The 24,055-nt window shown below is 39.3% G+C and overlaps 1 protein-coding gene across 1 annotated transcript in view; it reads right to left on the bottom strand.

The window, feature by feature from the left end:
- ANK3 (ankyrin 3) overlaps positions 1–23,691 on the bottom strand; it is a 339,429-nt gene extending 315,738 nt beyond the window's left edge. The window contains exon 1 of the mRNA XM_019638372.1: positions 23,113–23,691. Coding sequence (XP_019493917.1) covers positions 23,113–23,226 — 114 coding nt within the window. The 5' untranslated portion in view covers positions 23,227–23,691. The remainder of the gene's footprint in view (positions 1–23,112) is intronic.
- Between the last annotated feature and the right edge of the window lie 364 nt (positions 23,692–24,055).

The following is a 24,055-nucleotide window of genomic DNA, read 5'->3' as shown; positions in this document are numbered from 1 at the left end:
CCCCCCCCCAAGGTAAGTACTCTTTGTCTGGTTACTATGAGAATCAAATGATAGAACCTCACTTTTGAGGCAGTGGTACACAGTTGTGGAGAAGAAATAGATGCAGAATGTTTTATAATACTTGTTCTCTTATCACCTCCCAGAGGCTGACAGGATACCAAAGCAAATACTACTTCTCTTCATTCAGAGGGGGAAGGGTATACTGAGCTTTTCAGTTTTATCCATTTTATTGATCATTCTTACTAAATTTCCACTAGTCCATCATTTATTCCACTCCACACAATGGGCATACACGCCACACAAAGTTAAAGTATAATCACAAAGCGCTGTTAGAAATTTTTTAGTGAACTAGAAATTAAAATAGAGCCAAATTAAAATGCAACAAGAAATAAAATTACTTGAAATCTATGTTACAGGCTGGAAATGGATCTGCGCCTTTTTCACTAACAATTTGACACTTAGGATGCTCCGATGTGTTTTAGAAGCAATCCCCTGAAATTCTATGTGGGCACGTATTAGGTCCCCATTCTTGGCCTATGCACGTACTCTATAATGATCCCCGAAGGGGGAAAATACTCCTTAAAAACGTAGTTTAAAGATTCTTATTTGACATAGAAGACTCAAAGAACTAACATTAAGGTTTCAACAAGGGTGCTGGAACTCCTAAAACTGGCTGCTTCCAGGGGAGGAGGAATACTGACTGGGAAAAGGCACAAAGGAACTTTCAGAGGCGATGAAATGTAATGTATCTTAGTGGGAGAATGGAATAAACAACTCCGCCTTTATCAAAACCGATTTAATACACACTTAGGGTCATTGCATTTGACTCAAGGAAATGACAACTCAATTAAAAAAAATCTTACTCAAAACATTAAAAAATAAGATTCTAAGCACAGAGTTCCATTCAGAATTTTCTGGATATGTATAGTACTTGTAAGGCAATAAACAAAAAGAATGCCTTTTGTTGAACGTTTACATGAAAGCCGAGGGACTCCTGGTGCCACCCGTCTCTGCTTCAGTGCCACACTTTTCTAAGACATTATCATTAAAAGTTTATTGTTATGAGATGACAGTAAATATTGCTGCGAATGCAATTAAAATCTCTGCATTAAATTGCAAGTTCAAGCTAAAATTCTGGGCTAGGCATTTCTGCCAAACTCCCCACGATGACATAAGGGACTTTGGGACTTCCCAGGCATATCTGAAGTAAATGTCCCAGCTGTGGTCTACAGAACAAAAGATTGAGTTTTAGGAAGGCCTCTCCCCATAGAATATGCGTATGTCCCGATTTATGATACTTGGATAACGGACCTCAAAGATACACACCTCAAGACATACTCATTCTAATATAAAGGATTCCTTGATATTGTCAAATGCCATCATGTATTTTACATCTATTCAGGAACTTCTGGGTTAACATAACTGTCTACTACAAGAAGCAGTTGGTTTTTTAAAAAAAAACAAACTGTATCCTGTTTTCTCTCATTTTGTCTACTTTGATTTTCAACTAAACTAGGCTCTTTTATTAGATTAGATGCCTGTTTATTTCTGCTAGAACTAATAACTGTAAATACTGATATGCAGTTGTTAGGCTACTTAAATTAAAAACACAGACAGATATACAAACACACACGAACACAATCATATAAGAAGAATTAGAAAAAAATTAATCTCAGTTTTTTAGGGTAATGACATGCCTTACTGGTAATTCAGGCTTTAATATTAAAGCAACATTTTTCATCAAAACATTATGTACTCTTCCCCAGACTTGTTTTATAAAAGGTCTGCTGAGTATATTCATATTTTTGCAGAAGTCTTTACAATGAAGCTTCAAACTTGAACTATTCTTTCAATAAAAGCACATTTCAGAAAAGTTAAATCTAGTGCATGTTGTTACAATCAGTTTGACAAATTTTCAGATCATTCTTATATCTCGAGTGTAATCATGGCCATTTTTATTAAAGAACATACTTGTAAAGAAAAACAACTGTTAAGTTATTTGTCAAGATACTTAATTTTTAATTTCTTGAAACTTCTGAAAATAAAAGTTTTAAAGATATGTGAAAAAAACAGATTGCATTAAATGATCATGCAGTTTATTGTGGATGACTTTCTTCTATTTTTCTACTTCTCCCTTTTAAAAATCACTATAAGTATATTGCTTGCAAAATGGAAGAATGCATTAAAACATGCCACTGTTTAAAAGGGTTCATTGTGCACATAACAAATAGTTACAGTATGTAGGACAGCATGACTATGACGTCACAGTTCTGATCATGAAGACTGTCACCATCTAAATCTGAGGTGCCTTTTAACTACCACTTCTAAATTCATCATGCCCAGTGAATGACAGCTTAGACAAAAAGCAGTGGCTTCAACACTTCTCAGAATAATTCAGTAATGATTCTCCAGGTTTCTAATTTTTCAGCTCAGTGGATTTCTGTTCTCTTGGGTGTTCCAAGTACAGAGCTTTGGCATTTTTGAGGTGGTACTAAAAACCCAAGTTAAAAGTCAACATCAAGTAACATTTTTTTACTTTGCAAAAATATTATTAACAGTTGACAGGAATAAGGGAAGGCAGGAGAAATGGAGGGGGCACATCTTAAACAAATGTCAACCAATCCCTCTGCATTCCTTTCATAATACGAGGCATAACTAGCCTCTCAGATGCTCACATTTGACATTTCTGACACATCCTGCTTGGCTCCCTCCTTTTTTCTCCACCCCACGTGAAGCCATCATGTCCCATGAATCCCACCTCTGAATTTGTGTGTTCTCTACACCATCTGCTCACAGTCTCAGTTTTTAGGGCTAGCTTCGGTGTCCACATCACTCTACTCTCTACCCGGGTGGAGGTGCCCCTTCAAGTGGCCTCCATCTCATTTATATACATTTTCTATATCAACTACAGCAGGTCCTCACATAACATTGTTTTGTTCAACCATCATTGAGAGAAAACTCAATTCAGGCAGGGGCCGCTGTCTCTGTGGAGTTGGCACCTTCTCCCATGTCTGTGTGGGTTTTCTCCGAATATGTGGTTTCCTCCCACGTCCCAAAACTGTGCATGTGAGGTGGATTGGTGTGTTCGTCTGAGTGATTGTGGGTGGGCGTGAGTGGCCCTGCGATGCAAGAGTGTCCTGTCCAAGTGCATCCTGCCTTGTACCCTGAATTGCTGGGACAAGCTTCGGTCACTGTGACCCTGAACTGGAATCAGCGGGTTGGAAAAGAATGATCTTGTTTTTATTCATCTTTCTTAAATGTATATATAGCTCATACTTATTTCAATGTTTACTATCAGAAATGTTTTGAGTCTTTATTTAGAAATTGGGCGATGTTTTTGTGACCAAAAATGTGCTGTAGGAACTCAACTCTTGTTTATATCAATTAGCCTATGATAAAATTGGTTTTGTTATATGTCGTTTCACTTAAAGTTGCAGTTTCCAAGAACCTATGATGTTAAGTGAGGGCTTACTGCATACAGCTATATTTTAGTTCTTTTAAACTTGTCTGTCTTCCTTACTAAACTACCAGTCCCCAAAGAACTAGAAGCATGTCTTTATTTGTCCTTGTATCCACAGGCATATAAATATTTGTTGAACTGAAATGTTGTTGAATCAAAACAATATGTGTTTCCTGTTCGCTGCACTACAACAAATATTAGAGAATTTTGTTCTTTTTATGTTCTTATTGTTGGCTAATTTTCTTGTCAAAATAATCCCACATGCTTTAGTTTCTAAGGATTCATCCATACAAGTTCATTTCTCCGAAGCCTACTGGTTATTTATTGGTTAATCTAAAATATATGAAACATCAACCTTTGATAAAGTTTAACATATTATATAATTTGTTACTCTCTGGTATCTTACTGATATTGAAGTAGCTTCATCTGTTCCAGTGAATTTTTGTGAATACTTTTATAATAAAGAAGAAATGAAAGCAGAAACAAAAATGGAAGAGAAGTCATGTAAATAAAGAGACAAAGAAGAACGCAGGGCATATGGTTGGTACTTAATAATTACTTAGAAAATCATTTCTAAGTACAAGGAATAAAGTAGCGGGAGATATTACAATGGAAAATACAGAAGATAAAGTATTGGGGGGGACTATGCTTTTACATCTATATAAATCCATATTTAGCTGCTGTTTATAAATGTTTCGATGTATTCACCAATTAGTGAGATGTATATATTTTAATGCCAACCACAAGACAAAATTGAAAGTTAAAAAAGGAAAGACAAAACCCACCTGTAAACAGGAACAAAGTTCTGATGAAAAGAGACTGAACAGGTCTCTCACTGTCTTCTCCCTAAAATGACCATGACCTTGACCCCGATTACCAATTGTGGCAATAGCTGAGGCTGTGCTCTATCAATATATTATGAGTTAGACAATCTCCGCACAAAATGCTATGTCAATCTGGAGTACCACTTGCTGGCTAAGGGTGAACACAAGGGGACTCTGCTCTTATGACTTACGGGAACTGGCTAAAAAAAACAGGGAGCATTTATTTTGGAGAGGAGATGCAGCACCAACACTATTTCCATCTATATAAATAGCTGGCATATGGGTGGACATAACACAGTGCTAGATTTAGCCTCAAAATAAGTATATTCTAACAATTAGAACTGCCCAGAAATGGGATGGGTTATGTTTAGAGGTAGGACATTTCCAGGCACAAGAAATTCATAAGCAGAGACTGACAAGCAATTCATAGAGCTCTTGTCAAGGAGAGTTGGGCTCTGCAGAGGGCCCAGCTCAGTGGCCTCAAATATCCCTTCCACCTCTAAGATTCCACGATTCTCGACACTCTTTGGGAATTTTCCATACAACATTGCCCTTCAAAACTGATGTATTTGTGTTTCATATAAGACCTATAGGTTTCAGATTTCTACAGAAGCTCTTTTCTTTGAAATGAAATCATTCATTTACTTACTCTAATAAACATCTGAATCATTTATTTTAATCTGTAGTCCATAAAAATTATTACTAATACATTAAATATGATTGGAGAGGTTGATATAAACATGGAGGCAGGATAGACTTTTTTTTCACCCAGTATTCATTGTAAAATAATTTGAAATCATGTTTGTTGTCTCAATCACATAAATTTGAGTAAAATGTGATTGTCTTGCCCATATAGGTATGTAGCTTGGTAGTGGCCGTCATCAAAACATTTCCTAATAAAACAGCATAAGATTCCATCGGACAAGTACATGAGAAACTACACTAGAATTAAATTGGGAAGTAGTAAAGTTCTTTATGTCTATTTGGGTGTAATCCCCCATGGCCTGGTGGAAGGTGGCAACCGGGCCGGGGTGGGGCGGGGGTCTCCAGGGGTGAGACCAGTGGCAGATGGAAGTGACCTTCCCTTGGCTCAGATCAGGTAAGTGGAAGGAGAAGCCAGCTTTGGCAAGTTAAAGTTGGGAATAATCAAAACAAGAAGGTAAGTAACACATGAGCTAGGGAGTTAAAGAACCAGAGATACAAACAAAGCTAAGTAACTGGATCCTAGATGAGACTCTGTGTAATAGAGGCAGGAGTTGCTGCCCAAAGCTAAATGTCATGTGTTTTTCTACACGTGCTATGACATGGCATGTGGACGTGTCCACTCTGCTTCAACGATCAAGAGATGACAGAAAATTTAGGAAGAAATAATGCCCACTGATGACACTGTAAATGAATAAATAAAAAATGGACTCCTAAAGGACACAGAGTGATGTTCTATTCATAAATGGAAGATAAGATCCTCAAAGGAGGCAAGGCTGAGAGAATTTGAGAGACAGGTGGCACAGAGGACCTCTCATTTGCTCTATAATTCACCCCCCCCACACACACACACACACCGCCTGCCCTGCAGACATATTCCACCAATTCAAATATGCTCTTGAGAAGAGAGGCAGGGCTGTCCCAAATTTAGCACTGAAAGTCCTGCAACCTAGGAAACCCCTCAGTACTGGACAAAGCAGGCTGGTTGGTCACACTATCCCCAGGGGAGTATGGCACAGCCTCTTCTCTCGCCAGCTGAGAGTCACAGAACTAAATTAATCTCAGATGAATGAATGAAAGCTGGAGAAAAGGCATGGAGTACTAGGCAGAGAGCTGTGCGGCCACTCATTTATTCACTTGACAGTGCCAAAGAGGCCTTGAGGAAGACACACCAGGAATCCAGAGTGATCCTGCTCCAAGGAATTTGTAGTCCAGTAGGGACATGAGGGGGCTACTGGAGCTGGGAAGGATTCTCCGTACCACTGTGGGTGGGTCCTCAACAGGAAACAGACCAGAAAGAAGCAGCTCAAGTCACAAAGTTAGGGGTCTTGCCAATATTTGGAATCAAGACTTGTGACTTTTTTCATCTAGAGGTCTTCATATACACAAGACTATAACCCTATGTAGTGTAGAGTGTAGATAGCTGTAAATAGAAGTAGATAGTTGTAAATAGTTGTGACAGCTAAGAGGAAAGATGGTGCCCTCAGCTGAGTAGGCGAGGGTCTCAGGTGGGATTGGAGATGAGCCCTGAAAGTTGGAAGGAGAATGGGAGGAGGAATTGCAGGCAGAGCAGCACAAAGAAGAGTGGTGGAAGAGTAGGGGTCTGTTCTGGGAAGAGTGAAAGGCAGACTTATTCTCACTAGAACTAAGGTCCGCTAGTGGATTTGTGGGAAAGGAGGTTGCAAATTCTGGCTCTTGCTTGAGAATGGAAAACCTTGAATGCTATGCTAAGGAATCGCCAGAAATAAGGAGAAGAGAAAATGACAACACTGTGGCTTAGGGAAAAAGATGAAGCCCTATTGTTCTTTGTGCCATTTTTTTGATAACAAAAATTGAAATGAACTAAATATACAAAAATAAAAGATGAGTTGGATACATTTTGGTACATCCATAGTGTAGAATCCTATGGATCCTTTAAAAATAGAAATATATTTATTGGTGTGGACATATGAAGGTCAGACAATTAAGTTCGCGAACTTTCCACTGTGTAAGCGCATGGCGGAAAGTTTGCGAACTTAATTGTCCAACCTTCATATGTTCATATTCTATTGTTCAGTGGGAAAACATGAGGTTACAAAACAGGAGGGACCACTATTATCTCCATTAATTTTGGAGAAAGAAGGGAAGAGAAGGGAAAGGGAGAGAAGAGAAAGAAAAACGAAGTATACAAATGCATAGAAAAATATTGGAATAACATTGCAAAATGATAACAGGAAAGCTTTCTGTGGGTGACCCTGGCCTGCCTGTGTTGAACAGTGGATCAACAATGGACACTGATTATTTACATGGTGAGAAAAACTAAGGTACAAGAACTCCAGAACGCCTTAGGATGTTACAAGTAATCAAGCAGGGAGTAAAAGTGGCCCAACAGGCATGCATACTGTCAAAAGCTTTGAAAGTAGTCTTCTTTGATTGGACAGTACTATTTAGCAAGAAAACCTGTCTGTCCATGGTTTGCCTATTTTCCTTTAATTGTCCCTGGGAAACACACATCACACCTCTGAAACACTCTTGGGAGCGTCACTAAAACGGAACTTGTGCTGACTGGTTTCCAAGTGGATTTCACTCTGCAAGGCAAGGAGCAGCTGCCAGTGGGCGACCTTTAATGGGAAGCAAATGCAAATTCATGAAGGCCACCCAGGGGAAAAAGGACTGGCTTTGCCCTCATGTTAGAAAATCTAACAAGCAGATGGAGACGCTTGTATTGGAGGTTGGGGTGCTGCTGCGGAATATGCTCGAGCTGTACTGAGAGATCCTGGGAAGGCCACTGCACCTCCAGAGGACCCAAGCGTCCTTACAGCCCATATCGTGTTCAATGCTGTCTCCATAAACCCCATTTCTTCCTAATAGAAATTAACAGAAATTGGGCTCTGGGTTTCATTGTCCTATTTGGAATATATATTATTTACACACATATATGTTTATGTATATGTAACATATACATACATGTATATGTATATAATTATTGTTACACTTTATATAAATGTATTTTTCTTCATATACACCATATATTTTTATTTATTTTTTTTACCCCCTACTTGTAATTAACTGCAGCAAGTTTACTTTCCTCATTTTAACTGACAACTCTCATGAAATATGCTTAGCATAAAACAAACTCTCATTTCTTCCAAGTGAACGATGGAAGGAGAGAAGAAGTGGGGAAGTGGAGGAATTAATATTTGCTGAATTACTGTGCTGTGCTGGACACTTCACATTTGATTTAATTTTGTCTTCATACCATCTCTTTGCAATAGGTGTTACCACGGATGAGGGCACAGGCTCGGAGTTGTTAAGTAACCGACTGGAGACTACACAGCAAAGAAGTGACCATGATGAGACTCAAACTCAAGCGTATGTGACTCCACAGCTCACGCCCCAGCCCATTTGCTCACTCCACAGAGCCTCCAAAAATCAATTTTCCTATTATTTCAGAGCTCCCCAGCAGCACTTAAAAAAAGGGTGGCTTAAGCTCTATGTGCAGGCACAGCACAGATCGAATGAATAATTTAGGTTCCACTAAAGCTGAAGTGATGCTCTAGGAAAGCAGGTCAAAGCCGGGAACGCCAGATGCACCTAAGAACACCCTCCCTTCCTGGCACTGCAAACAAAATCCTAACTAATCCACCAGAAAGCAAAAAGATAATGCTCATCAGATGACAAATGGATGGCTAGATAATTATTTTAATCCTATCCCACGGACTATCCATTGAAACACATGTAAAATCAAAGTACAGTTGGCCAGGGAAGACAAGACTCTTCTTCCATGGAAAGCTCAGAGAAAGACCCAGATCTGAACCCACATGCCGTGGAGCAAGAGAAAGCCATGCTGCCTTAACCACACCTAAAGTCTGTGCAAAACCAAGACCAGGACTCACATTAGCCAGGTCATAACACAGTTAACGTGGAAGAAAACACTTATTTTACATGACCCTCAAAAACCCAATGTCAACTAAGACGAATACGATCAAAGCCTTTTGAAAAGAATCACAGTTTGGCATTGAGGAAGATGATCAGGATAGTTAATTCTACACTCATCAAGACAAGTGAATGTGTGAATTTCATATGCCTGAATAATCAGTATTAACATATTAATTCTATGTGGCATACATGTGGACGGAATAAATGTGCATAGTAAAACCATTTATTTTTAGATGGCAAAGAACAACTCCAGCTGAGAAGGCACAGTCAAGCCGGGATCACTAATAATGGTCATTCTTCAAAGGAAATAAATTAATTGCAGTCAGCATTTTTCAGCATCAATATGGTTATCTTCCTGTTATTTAAGGGCTGGCAAATGTATTTTGAGTGTTGACAGAGCTAAGTAAATACACTCTTTTCGTTACTGAATCAGGTTGCAGTGGCCAAGCCATTACACGGAGGGACAGCTGGTCCTTATAAAACAGCGAAGGAGCAGAGGACAGTGTGAGGATTCGGTGAACTCAGAGCCTTCCAGCATGTCATCTTCCCTTTACCCTTCACCAGCCAGGTAGCAGGAATGTGAACAGGAATTAAGAGACTGGACATTTTGAAAATTTACTAATAGAAAGCAAAATGTATTGTTCAAGGTTATGGCTTTGGTAAAGGTTGCTTCCTTAGACTATTGTAAAGCCACAGTGCCAAAGTCAATTATGATCTTTTTGTACCTGATTCAAAACTGTTCTATGCTTTGCAATAATGCTTAACATCCCCATACAACATTTGAAGATGAAAACATAGAGCTTAAGTCATGCATCATTATTTCAAAAGCACTTCTTATCTGGTATTGATCACATCAAACAAATGAGCAATAACATTCGTAATGAAGAGAGGCATAAAAATGATTTAAAAACTGATGAGAAAATAAAATCATGAAAAATGAAAGTAAAAGCCTTCTCTAAATGGAAGAATCTTATTCAACCACTGAAGAATCTGTAAGCGGAATAGTGAAAGGGGAGGCAGGGAGAAGCCTTAGAGGGGGACAGAAACAGGATTCAGTTCTGCCTGATTTTTGCTTGGAATTACTGATAAATTCAATTTCTAAGCGTTAATTTTCCTCATCAGCAAAATGAGAAAAAAACCATCTATGTCAGAGGGTTCACTTATAAGTATTAACTGAGATAACAGCCTTTGGCACCTACCGATTATTTTATGTAAATGGAACCTAACTTTTGCTAGCAGGTTTCCTTCCTATCGATTGAAACTGAAACTCCAATTTGTGCCAACTCCTGTCCCCAGATTAAAGTTTTTAATTCATTGTTCTTATTGTCAAGCAAAAAAGAAAATTACTTCATACAGCGTAAAAGATCTTCCCTGATGATGACGAAACAGTCTGGCAAAGCTTATAGTGACTCAATTTTAACATTTTGTCTACGTCATCAGCTGAAGCAGATTTTTGATGTTGGTGTCAATTTCTTATCAGTCTACAATTTGTATTTTAGTTTCTAATCAAGGCTCTTGAAAATTAGTCTGTTTTGAAGGCCTGTGTGAGTTATCAAAAACCAGCTTCTTCTACTGTTTTCTCATAAAAATGATACGCATGAATGGAAGGCATCAGCAAATGGTGGGAATGGACTCATTTCAAAAACCAAGAAATCAGCCGACACAAAATGATTTCACTGCTTATCTTAAAGAGTACAAACATTTTAGGAATCATGTTCACATTTCTTTATTTTACTATTAACATGATTATGATCCTGTTAGGAGAGGATGCATTTCAAGTAAATGCGTGAAGTGAAAGTGACTAGAAGTTCAGTAAATTTATTGGGTTGTTGGAAAAGTCATGACACATTTTTGCAATGAAAAACAGAAAAAATACATCGTGACTTTTCTGACAACCCAATATTGATTGCATGCAATATTATCACCTTCCTATCCTCCACACTCCATTGTATACTTTTCTTTTGGAGGGAAGAGAGAAATCACAAAAAGGGTCCAATTAGAATCTTTCTAGGGGCATAAATCCCAGCATGGCATTCCAAGGCCCAGGAAAGATTCATCTCATGCAGCCCAGTGTTCTGTGTAAATGGTGCTGTCAGTGGCGTCTCGGAAGTGATCCGGGTCTGGTAGGAAATGAGGGGTGAAGGGAGAGTAGTGGAATAAGCCCAGGACTGGGAATCAGAGAGACCTGGGTTTGAATCCCAGGTTTACACTTCCACTCATGTGCAACCTTGGGCTTGCTGAAACCTGCAGAGTTTAACTTGCCTAATAGAGAATTGGGATAATACCACCCATGCATGAAGATTTAATACAATAATCTACTTAGGGTACTCAGAAAAGTGCCTGGCCCTCTGTAGTTCCTTAATGGATTTGAGCTCAATAAAGAAAGGATAAATTCTCTTCCATATACTTTTGCTATTGGGCATCCTACTGAACTGTCTTCCATTAAAGAGCAAAAAATCACAGAGTCTATAATAAAAATGTCTCAAGAGAGATGTCCAGGTTTCAGGTTCAATGTTCCTATTTGGTTTAGGGTGAATGCAAATGTTTAGATACATGGGCAATTCTAAGTGGCAGTTACTAAAGCGGGCTGATTTGGTCTGGGGCAGGAAACTGGAGAGGCCCTCATAAGTGGCAGTCTGAGAAAGCAGGAAAGGGAAAGTGCTGGTAAAGAAACACAGTCAAATAGCCAAGACTTGGAAACAACCGAATTGCCCATCGGTAGATGACTGGGTTAAGAAACTGTGGTCCATTAATACACCAATGGAGTATTACTCAGCTATAAAGAAGAAGGAAATCGTACCATTTGCAACAATATGGATGGACCTAGAGACTATTATGTTAAGTGAAATAAGTCAGTCGGAGAAAGACAAATACCATATGATCTCACTTACATGTGGAATCTAAAAAACTGAATGAACGAGCAAAGTAAACAGAAATAGTCTCAGAGATATAGAGGAACCACTGATAGTTGCTAGTTGGGAGGGGGTGGGGATGAGGGAGAAGGGGAAGGAGTTAGACAGCATAAATACGCAACTACAATACTGCCACAGGGACATGAAAGACAGTTCGAGGAATATAATTAATAATGTTGTAAATATTTTGTAGGGTGTCAGGTGGTCACATGTCTTGCTAGGGAGATCGCATCATGGATGGGGTAGAGGCTTGATCACTGCACTGTACATCTGAAGCTGATGTTGTATAATATTGTATGTCAACTATAAGTGAATATATATATATATATATATATATATATATATATATATATATATATATATATATATATATATATATATATAGTCATGGGACGTGGAGTATAGTGTGGGAGTGGAGTCAAGGGAATTGTAATAGATATGTATGATATTGGTGGGGAAGTGGGGTGGCAGATTGGGGGAGGGGGTTGTCACCTAGAGGGGTAAAAAGTATAACTATTGCACTGTGTTGTACAGCTGAAACTAATTCTAAAACGTGTATTTCACAATAAAAAATAACTAAAAAAAAAAAAAAAAGAAACAGTCAACAGGTCACTTTGGGTTCTCAAACCAGGTATAAAAGGTGATAACTCTATATTAGTCAGATTACGCACTCTGCCCTCAGTCCCTAGTGACCCTGAAACTGTAACACCACCTTTTTAGTGGTGGTGCCACCTAACGGGGGTGATAAATTGGTTGGTAACAATATATACATATACATCTTACAGATATATATGTACAGGTAACATTTGTTTCTTTTCAATAATTATAATATAAAAATATGCAGTGAAGATTGTTTCATTCAAACCAAATAAGTGCTTTTTTTCCCTAGAAATATTTCAACATTTATGCTGAAATATGCAAATTGTTTAAAAAATTATTTGATACTTTTTCTATCTGTACATTAGGTTCTTAAGCTTTCTTCAATGTCTACTTAGTTATCAGTTAACTACTGAGAGAAACTAATTAATAATAGTGTTAATGAAAGGAAAGTATTTAAATATGAGTGGTCAGGAGTATTTCTCAGAATAACAGGTTTAATTCCCTGAGGGCTGTGGAAAAGTTTGCCAAGAGCTGAACTGCAGGACTCAAAGGGCTGTCTGAGGAGGCCAGTCTATTAGTATATTTTCATTCATCAAATAATTTTCTGAGTGTTCACTAGGTGTAAAAGTTCCTAAAAGCACTCCCTTGTATCCTCAGCTTCTCCAGCTCCTATTCACTTGATTACATCTGAGAGTCCATACTATACGGACGGGAAGCTGGGGGACCTTGCTAAGTATTCCCTTTATGCCAAGAACCTGGCAAAGCGCCTTTATAGTATTTCTACCACTTACAATATGTATTCAAGTAAAGGATCAATAGCCCCACTTGACCAATGTGGAAACTGAGGCCAAAGATAATCCATAGCATCTGTGACAGGAGCTCACATGTGGGCCCAAAACCCATTCTTTCCACTACTATGGATTATAATACAGTAAGTCCTCATTTAATGTCATTGATAGGTACTGAGACTATAAGCAAAACAACATATAAGGAAGCCAAATAATAGAAACAAGAGTTAAGCTCGTAAGGCATCTCATCAACGTTATAACAAAATGACATTATTCGAGAACCCTCTATACTTAGCCCCCTTCCCACAACTTTCTTCTTATTGCTTGACTGTTTTATTAATGTTTTTAATCCTCTACAAAACAAAAGTTACCGTATTTTCACAACCCTCTTCAACTGTATAGGCTTCTTAGAAAACTATTTCATTCAGGATAGAATAATGCTGTTCATATTGTTGAAGTTGGCTTTAGAGGTAGCTACAGGTAGATTAAAAATGTTTCAGAGTCACCAGCTTCCAGTTGCTAGAAAATCTTGGACTTTCTTCCAACCCTCTCTGGCCAAGTTCTTTTTCCCCGTTCTTTTCCATATGGTCCATACCCTTCTCATGTGGCAATAGTACTAGTTGGTTTTTGTTCTGCCAAAAAGCAAGCTACAGACCTGGCAGATATAAACGCTAGTCTCTATTTTACCCAATTTAATGGGCTTTATCTAAATTCAAACAGAAATGATAATACGATCCTAATTATTGTAGTAGAAGGTCGCCTATGACTGGGGAATAATCTACTGGAGCAAAGTAGATCTAAACTGAAATCTGTACATTTTATAAGCAGCTCCTATATTGGACAATGACGAACTCTGCCATTTCATGACACCACTTTGGATCCAGGACAACATGCTCTTGAGTGAATGGGATAAGCGCCCGAACACCTGAACTAGATATGAAAGATTTAAGGTGGACTTCCATGCTTTTCTTTCACTTCTTCTACTTCTAATTTATACAAATTAGAAACACCAATTTGGGTAGAACTATAGCAGATTGCTTGTTTTCAAATGTTACCTTTCTATACAAATATTTCTTTAAAATAATATTTGGATTATGTGATTGACAGTGTAACACTGTAGCTTGATATCCTCCTTCAATATTTAACCTGTACACCAATCAATAAATATATGCTAATAATTCTGGGTTTTGTTTCATTGACTGGAATCTCTTAAAAATTATTTCAAAAGTAAAATTATACTAACTTAATAATTTAACTTTTAATATTCCAAAAGTGATCATTCTTCTCTTCACTTAAGAATTCACCATAGATGTCTATTAACAAAAACCTCCCTTAAAATACCTCTGCTGTAGAGGTTCTGAAGGCCCAAGCAAGGGACTTCGAACCACAGAGACCTTGATTCCAAGTTCAGCTATTTCTGTGACTGAGGCGAGTTACACAACAAAGTTAAACTTAAGATGGCCAACAGACATATGAAAAATGCTCAATATCACTAATCATTGGAGAAATGCAAATAAAACCCACAATGTGACACCACCTCACTCCTGTTAGAATGGCAATCATCAATAAATCAGCAAACAACAAGTGCTGGAGAGGATGTAGAGAAAAGGGAACCCTGGTTTACTGTTGGTGGGACTGAAGATTGATGCAGTCACTATGGAAATCAGTATGAAAGTACCTCAAAAAATTGAAAATGGAACTACCTTATGACCCAGCAATTCCACTCCTGGGTATCTATCCAAAGAAATCCAAAACACTAATTTGAAGAAATATATGCACCCCTATGTTTATTGCAGTGCTATTTACAATAGTCAAGATATGGAAACAGGGCTGGCCGAGTGGCGCATTGGTTAAGAGCTGGCTTGGGATGCTAGAGGGCCCTCGTTCGGATCCCACATATGAGGGCCAGTGACACTGCCCTCCACAGCTAAGATGCTGAACAACAGCTCAACCTGGAGCCGGGATGCCGTGAGTTGTGGGTGACAACGTAGACTGCAGCCCCTGCTGCAGTGGGTTGCCATGGGCTATCTTGTGTAGCCAGCAGCCAACATGAGTGGCCAGCAGCCGCTGTAAGCGGCTGTTCAGAAGCCGTCAACTGATCTGCCTCGCCTGGGAAGAGCGCAATGATGGTGCCAACTTGGGCCAGTGAAGCAACATCCTCCACAACTAGACTGAAGAACAAAAGGACAGCAACTTGTTTGTTCCCCTTCCCCCCAATTCCCCAGTGCTGTTCCCATCCCCCAATTCCCCAATAAAAATCTTTAAAAAAAAATATGGAAACAACTGAAATGACCATCAATAGACAACTGGATTAAGAAACTGTGGTACATTTATACAATGGAGTATTACTATGCTATAAAGAATAATGAAACTTTACCATTTGCAACAATATGGATGGACCTTGAGAATATTATGCTAAGTGAAATAAGTCAGGCTGAGAAAAACAAATATCATATGATTTCACTTATATGTGGAATCTAAAGAACAGAATGAGCAAATAAAAGAGACAGACTCAGAGATGTAGAAAAAAAATCTGTTGGTTGCTAGATGAAGCGGGGAGGGGATAAGGAAGAAGGTGAAGGGGTTAGAAAATGTAAATTAGTAGACACAATATCCTCATGGGCATATGAAATACAGTATGGGGAATATAATCAACAACGTTGTAAGATAATGTAGGGTGCCAGATGGGCACTGGACTTATCAGGGGGATCATAGGCTATGTAGATGCTTGACCAATGCACTGCACAACTGAAGCTGAAGTAGAATAATATTCAATGTCAACTATAAGTAAATATCTGACTGTAAATATACAACATCTTATATAACTGTTACAATACCATTGACTATCTTCCTTAATGCTGTACTCCACCTCCCATGACTACATATATGTCAGAGGGGTAGTAGCTTGGGGGAGGGGCTTATCACTTTGTGAGGGGTGTAAATGTTGCTTTGTACACCTGAAACTAATAAAAATAATAAAATTTTAAAAATTAAAAAAAAAACTTAGGCGAATGCCTTTGTACATGTGGATAACACTATGGCATAGTGTTAACATAAATCCAAATAAGATAAGTAATGCAAAAGGCACCCAAAAAGTATTCAGTTTTTCTTCTAGTCCTTTACCTGTGTAGAGTACTACAAGGAGAAATCTAAAAGAGAGCAGGTAGATGGGCCCCCAGGTCCCATTCTTTATATTACCAGTCCCAGCACAGTGACAGGTACAATACAGATGCACAATACATTTTTATTAAATGAACAGATGCAGGTAAAATGTGATATGATTAATGTAAATTTTTCTAATGTAACTAGAAGGAAAATAAAACTGCCAAATCCTTTTTCCTTAAGCATACCCATGAAAAACTAACATTTTTAATATTGAGATTCAACAATGTACACACACACGCGCGCGCGCGCGCACACACACACACACACACACACACACACACACACACACACACACCCCACAACATCATTCTTGTCAAAGGAAAATTAAGAAACAGAAAAGATCATGGGCCAGAAGAGTAATAGTTCAATAGCTACAGTATGTTAGTAACAAATCAAAAATTTTTAAATAACATTCAGACATTAATAAATGTATAATTTATACCTAACAAACTCTTGCACTGGTTATAACGGTAATCGATCAAGGGCAAAAAAGTGTTAAGTTTTTAAAAAATGAACAGATGACTTTATTGAGAAAAATGTACTACATATAACAGAGCAGAGGGAGCCAAACAACTGACAGGTTTTATTTAATTGCTTCCCTACCCCTAAATATCATGGAATATCAAAGGACAAAGGTTGACAACCATTCGTATGAGTGAGCTAAGCCTTCTTCCATCCATCCTCTTCCACATGGTGGAAGAGTGGAGACGGGGTAGCAGCTGGATGTGGTCCTAGGGAGCTTCCCAGCCCAGCTTCAGTGGTTGACTTGTTGGCACCATCCACGAAGGCTGAGGCTGGAAACAGTCCATTTGTTCTTCTATCTGTTCATTATGAATATGAGCAACGACAGCAACAACTACCACTACATGGCTCTTACTTTGTGCCAACCACTGCCCTCGCATCAATTCATTGAAATCTCATTACAACCCTGTGGCTAAGTACATATTATTATGTTTATTTCACAGTTAAAAAGGCTGAGGCACTAAGAGGTTAAATAACTTCCCCAAGGTCACACCAGCTAAGGGATAGTGCCAGCACAGAACTCTGGCAATCTTACACCATCGTCCATGCTTTTAATCATTACATTATACTGACTCTCCTGTCCGTCCGTCCATCCGTCCATCCACCCATCCCCCACCCTCCCACCCATCCACCTATTCTGCAAGCCCAAGTTTGGTGGTAGTGATTGTGATACCTCTGCCCTCAAGGAGCTCACAGTCTCTTGGGTGAAGCACATATGTAAACACATAATTACAGTGTAGAATATCAAGTATGCTGATAGAGTAGCCAGGCTCCCTAGAGATCAGGGGTCTATGTGCTTGGCAGAGCAGGAAAGAGTGTGTTCCGTTTATGTCATATGGCTCTACACAGTTCCCTTGTCCCCAAATCCAGCTGTTGCAGTAAAGAACCTCACCCTGCCTGGCATCTTCCATCAGGTGTGCTACAGTTGCCTAGGTAACTAGGTATGGGGAAATCCTGTAAAATGTCAGGAAGCACCAAGATTGTACAGCAAGAGATAATACTCAATAGTTAATGTCTCCTAAAATTTGTTCTAAAATCCTTAAAATGCTTTAATCCTAGATTTTCATTAAACCCTGTGGTTAAATACAGATTCCAAAGTCCTATGGCTCAAGTTTAAGTCTCGATCCACCACTTACTGGCTGCATGGCCTCAAACAAGGTATTCATTCACTTTAAACCTTGGTTTTAGCTATGGAAAATGGGGATGAAAATAATACCTGCCTCATAGAGACGCTGTGAGGAAAAAAAAAAAAAAGATACATGAGAATCACTCTGCACATTGTTGGTATACAGCAAGCACCTAACATGGTTGTGTAGTTATTACAACAACACATCTATGAGGATTTGAAGTTCCAGTGTTGGTCATTTTTTATTTCGTTTTCCAAAATAAAAAATAAAGAAAGAAATCCTTATGGTAAAACATGAAAATCTACTGAAGAAGGTAAGAAAAACAGACACACTACCATACTGGGTTACTTGGAGATATAAGGCCTGTTATTTAAGGTGCCCGGTGTCTAGGAAATAACGTACTTTTTAGGAGATTATCTGAATCAAGCCCATTTTGATGTATAGCTGTGAAAATATTAAACTGCATATGCTGTAGAGTAGCTAAGAGCACAAGCTAAAAAGTTAATACTATTCAAATTCAAATCTCAGCTCCACCACTGATTACCATAAGGACTCTGAGTGAACAGCTTAAAGGCTTATGCCTCAGTTCCTGCATCTGTGAAATGGGGATAATAAAAATACTTTCTTTGTAGTGTTGTTGTGAAGATTAAATGAATCTCCACCTATGAAGCAATTCAACACCCTACCTGGTGCATTTTAACTGGTCGATAAATGTTCTAGGAGAAGAGACATGAATCCAGGAAATTGAATTCTTCATCTTCCGCTTCAAGCCAGGAACTTGGCAGTTACCCGAGAATCTGATCTGTCCTTCTCACATCCTACATACAATCCATTGCCAAATTCTACTGCATCTTCTCCTAAATACCTCTCATACGCAACACCCCCTCTCCACTGGCAGATTCTTCGCCTGGTTCAGACCCTCAGCATTTCTTGTGCCTGTATCACCATCACTGCTTCCTGGCTGCTCTCCTAGCTGCTATTGCACTGATGCTCGAGTGATGGTCCTAGACCATAAAGCTATCCCCATCTCCTCTCCCTACCACCACCATTCGAGTCTGCTCAAGTCCTCCCCTAACTTGAGCAGGATAATTCCAACCCTGTAAGATGATCTGGCCCCTGACTACTTTTCAGTCATGTGTTCTGCCGTAGACTCATGTCCCCTTGGTTCTGGGTGTTCCAAAATAATGTTTGTTTCCCACACACCCCGATGTTCCTTCCCACTTCCATCACTTAGAGCATGGGATTCCCATCCCTCTACGTGTCTATCTCACTCCCTCCTCTGCTATGGCTCAGCTTCACTAAAAACCTCCTCTGAGTCCATCTGAATCGAAGTGGACGACTTCCTGTGGGCGCCTGTGGCTCTTTGTCTACTTTGTGGAAGGCATCTCATGGTGCCCTTACCTTTCTCCTCCCTCTGCAGGGATACTGCACTGTTCACTAGCTTTGTCTCCAGCATTGAATGCAATGTCTAATCCACAGAAATCATCCAATAAATATATGTTGGGGAAAAAATGAAGCCATGAATATTCATTCCTGCTCTGCCACTGAATAGCTGCATGAGTTTGGTATCAATAATAAGAAAGGTCACTAATCACAGAATTGTCATTTTATCCAAGTATATCCCTATGTCAGTCATATAGAGAGAGGGTAGAACTCCAAACATGTTTCCCTTTTTAGTATAAATTTCCTTCGGTAACCTCAAAGTTTTTTTTGATAGGACGTAATAAACATATACAAGCATGCATGCATATGTTTAAAAAAATCATTGAGTAAATTATGGCCAATACTCTTAATAGTCCTCACTATTGAAATGTATTTTATAGTTTATGTGGCGAGAGGGCAAAACAGGTCAGTAACATAGCACCAGAAGCCAGTGGCAGCAAGGGAAATGCAGGGACTGAAGAGCATGTGTGACTTCTAACTGTCATGGGTTCATGGTGGCTTGGGACATCTATTGACCACCACCTGTTGGGTGGGACCCTGCTGGGCGCAGGGGATACAAATTGCTTACTGAGAGGATGGATCCAATATTAACCTACCCAAAGGCACTCTGCCTACCTTTGGCATGCCTCTTATTTGATGCCAACCTAAGTAGCCAATCAGGAGAGAAGGAGAGTGAAAGGGAAAAATACATAACAGGATCAGGGAAGAGCAATGGAAAGGGGTGGGCAAGGGAGATCTGTAAACGCAGTAAATGTAGCAGTAAGAAAGTTTTAAGCTAGATACTCATGGGAACCTTTTTCCTTTCCCTTCTACTGTCCGTTTGTGTGTTTGTTTTTATGCTTCAAGACAGAAAAATTGGCGATAAAAGATTAAGAGTTCACCTAAATGCATTTCTTTTTAATAAACAAGAAGATTTTCTCTTTCTTGACACTAAACTGTTGTGCCAACAATAAAACACATAATTATTAAAATTCATCTGGTTATAAATTCCTAGAAGTTTCCTACATCTTTTGACTGGTAATCACTTATTCATGATTTTCAATATTTATACTAGACCAAATGTGTAACTCATTGGGTTAAAAAAAACCTGATGAAATGTGAATCCAGTGTTAATCCCCGTATGATTTGATTATAATACTTACTAATATCCCATAATGTATGATGCTGTATCATATAAATACAATCAAGAAAGGTTCATTTTGCCCAAACCTGAATTGCAGGATTTACCCTAAACCAAATTTCTTATTTTATAAATTAGATACTCTACATTTTTTCCTAAGCTTTTCTATTTTGTGATTTTATGAGTACTCACTACTTCTTCTATGTAATTAAAAGATCCTAGAAGATATTTCTGCATATGAGCAAGAGCCACTATCCCCATAATACCCAAAAAAATATTTAAAAGCAGCTTTGCCAGTTTACATGGGGCCTATAATGAAGCAAAGTAGCCCACAAGCCTTAATTAGGGTCTTAGAAAAAGGTAGGAAAAAGAAATGCAAAGTCGATACAATTCACTTCACAGGAAGTAAGCGTTATATGTGCTATACCACCGGAAGAAATCTAGTGTGTCTTCAAAGTAATTCAATCTTAGCTTTGTACATTAAAAGTAGTCCATGAAATAGCCATTGTTCATTTGACTATGAATATTAAACCTCCTGTAATACATGTAGCTTTGATAGGGAAGATACATTTTATACTGGGTTAAGGATTAACAAGTACAATAGCAATGGAAGTGTTACCCAACGAGCCACTTTTATGATCCACTCTGAGTGGCCTGAGAACAAAACATTGAAACCTGCTAGTACATTCACAATAGCGATATTGATATTTCTCCATTTTCCCTTCCGGTTGCTAAGAGATTTACATCAGACAGACTCTGTTGTCCTCCTAACAAAGCATTTTGGTCCACAAAGCATCTGCTTTAGCTTCGTGAGTCCAGGAGCTCCCTGCCTCATCCCTGCCCTATTTTGCTTCCAAGTCAAAGAGGAACCCAGGCTCAGAGGCAGCAGGCCTGTCCTCGCTCCCACAGGGAACTGCTGTACATGGGCCTGGCTCAGCTAAGACCTCATGGAGAGCACTGACAGCAATGGTAATGCCCTACCTTCATACAGATATATGTACCTTCCTTCATGTTGCTTAGAAACCAGCTTACCAGGGTGGGAGTGGATAAAGGTGTGTAGACAGGAACAACCAATAGTGACCTATCCACAGATGAACCTCATACAATACAGTTAGACCAGAACCTAGCAAAACATGGCAATTTCATAACAGTTCTGCTGTACAAGTCTCTGAAATATGCGGGCACAGCATTTCCCAAACTAAGTTTGGATGTCTGTGAAAATATATTCAAGAAGTTTATTTACAAGAACAGTGAAGTGGGAACTATCTAAATTTAACTTCTTGCAGCAAAGCAACTGCAGCCCTTCAAATCCATCTCAGAAAGCCTGCCATGAAACAAAAGGAAGAGGCGTCTTCTATAGACACTAACTCTAAAAAAAAATGGCAACCCCCCCTCCCCCAAATATTCATGGTCCTTCCTGGATAGAGGTGCATGTGGTGGCTGAAATCTGCATGTCATTTAGATAGAACACGCATCACTGCTCAGAGCAAATTAAGACTATCTTTCTCTTGGGAATTCTCACAAAGACACATAAAAATGCTTTATGACCCGGCTTCCCTATTCAGATCATAGAGTTTTAGTCAATTTTTATTGTCATGAAGAAAAGTGCTGTGGGCCCTCTCTCCTGGGTCAGTACCTAGGAGTCATATTTAAGGGCACAGCCACCAAACACTCAGTAAGTACTCTCAGGCTGTAATAAAACACCACTGACCTAGAATATTCCTTTTTTTTTTTTTTTTGCCCCTGTCTTAGCATATCAGTAGGGGATGATCAATGGCCATGCCTGGATCCAAAGCAATCAGCGTTGAAGGTTGCAGGTCCCTGCCATGTAATAGAAATCCCTGCATTCAAGATTATCACTTTTACCCAGCAGATAAAAACAAGCCTCTATGATTTTAGCTGTATTGAACAAAAGAAAGTTACTTCTAACAGCTTATTGCCATTGCACAACCTAATGAAAAGCACCATAAAGAAATAAGACGCGAGAGGGAAAAAAAAGCAAAGCAGGAAATGACTTTTCCTGCTACATCCTTAAGGTCACTGATTTGCCTGAGAAACAAACACACACATGTGACACAGTTCTAGCACAAAAGCTCCTTTTCCACGAGTCAGACCTCTAAGAAGTCCAAAGCCGGGCTCTCTAGCCTCTCCCCCAAACCTAAGTCACCGCAGGCCATTTAACCTTGACTGGGCTGGGAAGAAACAACTTTTAACTTCCTTGCACACCTTTCCTGGCAGTGGAAACATGCCGATGCCTATGGAAAGTGAAAGCACACCTTCCGCATCGGCACTGCAATCACCCTCACACAGGGTACAACCTCCCCTTGCGTTGCCCATCCGATGGCCGTGGTCTGCCATAGGATTGTATCATCTGTTCCCAATTTGCACTCCCAATTTACACTGCACACAGCATGTTATAAAAAAAAAAAAAAAAAAAAAAAAAAAAGCCCTTAATGCTTCTAACAGATGCCGGGAGGAGATTAAAACAAAATAAAGCCAGGCAAGAGCTATGCTCTGGCACATACAGCTACCTTTTTCTTCCGATCCCGGGACCGTTTGCGGTGTTTCCTTTTTTTCTCAGGCTCCTCTTCAGCATTGATTTCTAAATCCCTGTTTTTCTTTAATTGTGAGGCGGCATGAGCCATAATGCATTGAAAAAGATCCCCTCAAGCAGGCAGAGCTTCCTGGTAAAAGGTGATATCCTCAGGCACCTCGATTTTCAGGCTTACAGCAGCATCCCAATCACTGGAGAGGAGCCTTGGGCTGGAAGCAGGAAGACATTCAAAACGCAAAGATGCTGTAGAAGCTGAAGCTTTTAAAAACCCAAACGACGGTTTCCAGACTTCATCCTGCACCTTCTTCTACCTGAACCTTTACACGAGAGTGCAGCCATCGTAATGCATTTACCGTAGTGGAAAAGACAGCTGGGACAGAGGGAGCTGTATTATGGCTGTATCCCCTGCCACCAGCTGGAAGTGTCTAAGTTGAGTCCTCGGAAGGGGGAACGCTGCAAAGGATGCTTCTCTGAAGGGAAAAGATCAGGAGCCACCACACATGCAGGAGCAAAAATCCAGCCCTAATTCTGAAAACCTATTTTAGAACCCTTTGAAAAAAAGACAGGGCTGCAATTTATGCATCACCACGAGATCTGCACAGAGCATAATTTAACCCGTAATAGAATGGAGCAGTTCCTACTTTAGCTTTAACTGCTGGTGGTGACAAAATATATAAAATAAGATACACAAAATACACTCACTTTTGCTATGGGGATCTTGACTGCATTATGGGGAAAACAATGCATGCATTGCTGCTTTCAACAGGGCACCCTTTATGCTGAACTATTAGCCTAAATGCATTTTGTGGGAGAAGACTACAGAAGGGCCTGTTGTCTTTTTAAAACAACATGCTGATTACAACACATCCTACAGAAAGACGTGCGCATGTTGGTGTATGGAACAGATGCCTGATTCATAG

The sequence above is a fragment of the Hipposideros armiger genome, unplaced genomic scaffold, assembly GCF_001890085.2.
Source record: "Hipposideros armiger isolate ML-2016 unplaced genomic scaffold, ASM189008v1 scaffold_39, whole genome shotgun sequence".
Lineage (NCBI taxonomy): Eukaryota > Metazoa > Chordata > Mammalia > Chiroptera > Hipposideridae > Hipposideros > Hipposideros armiger.
This window is presented reverse-complemented; position numbering and strand designations above follow the sequence as displayed.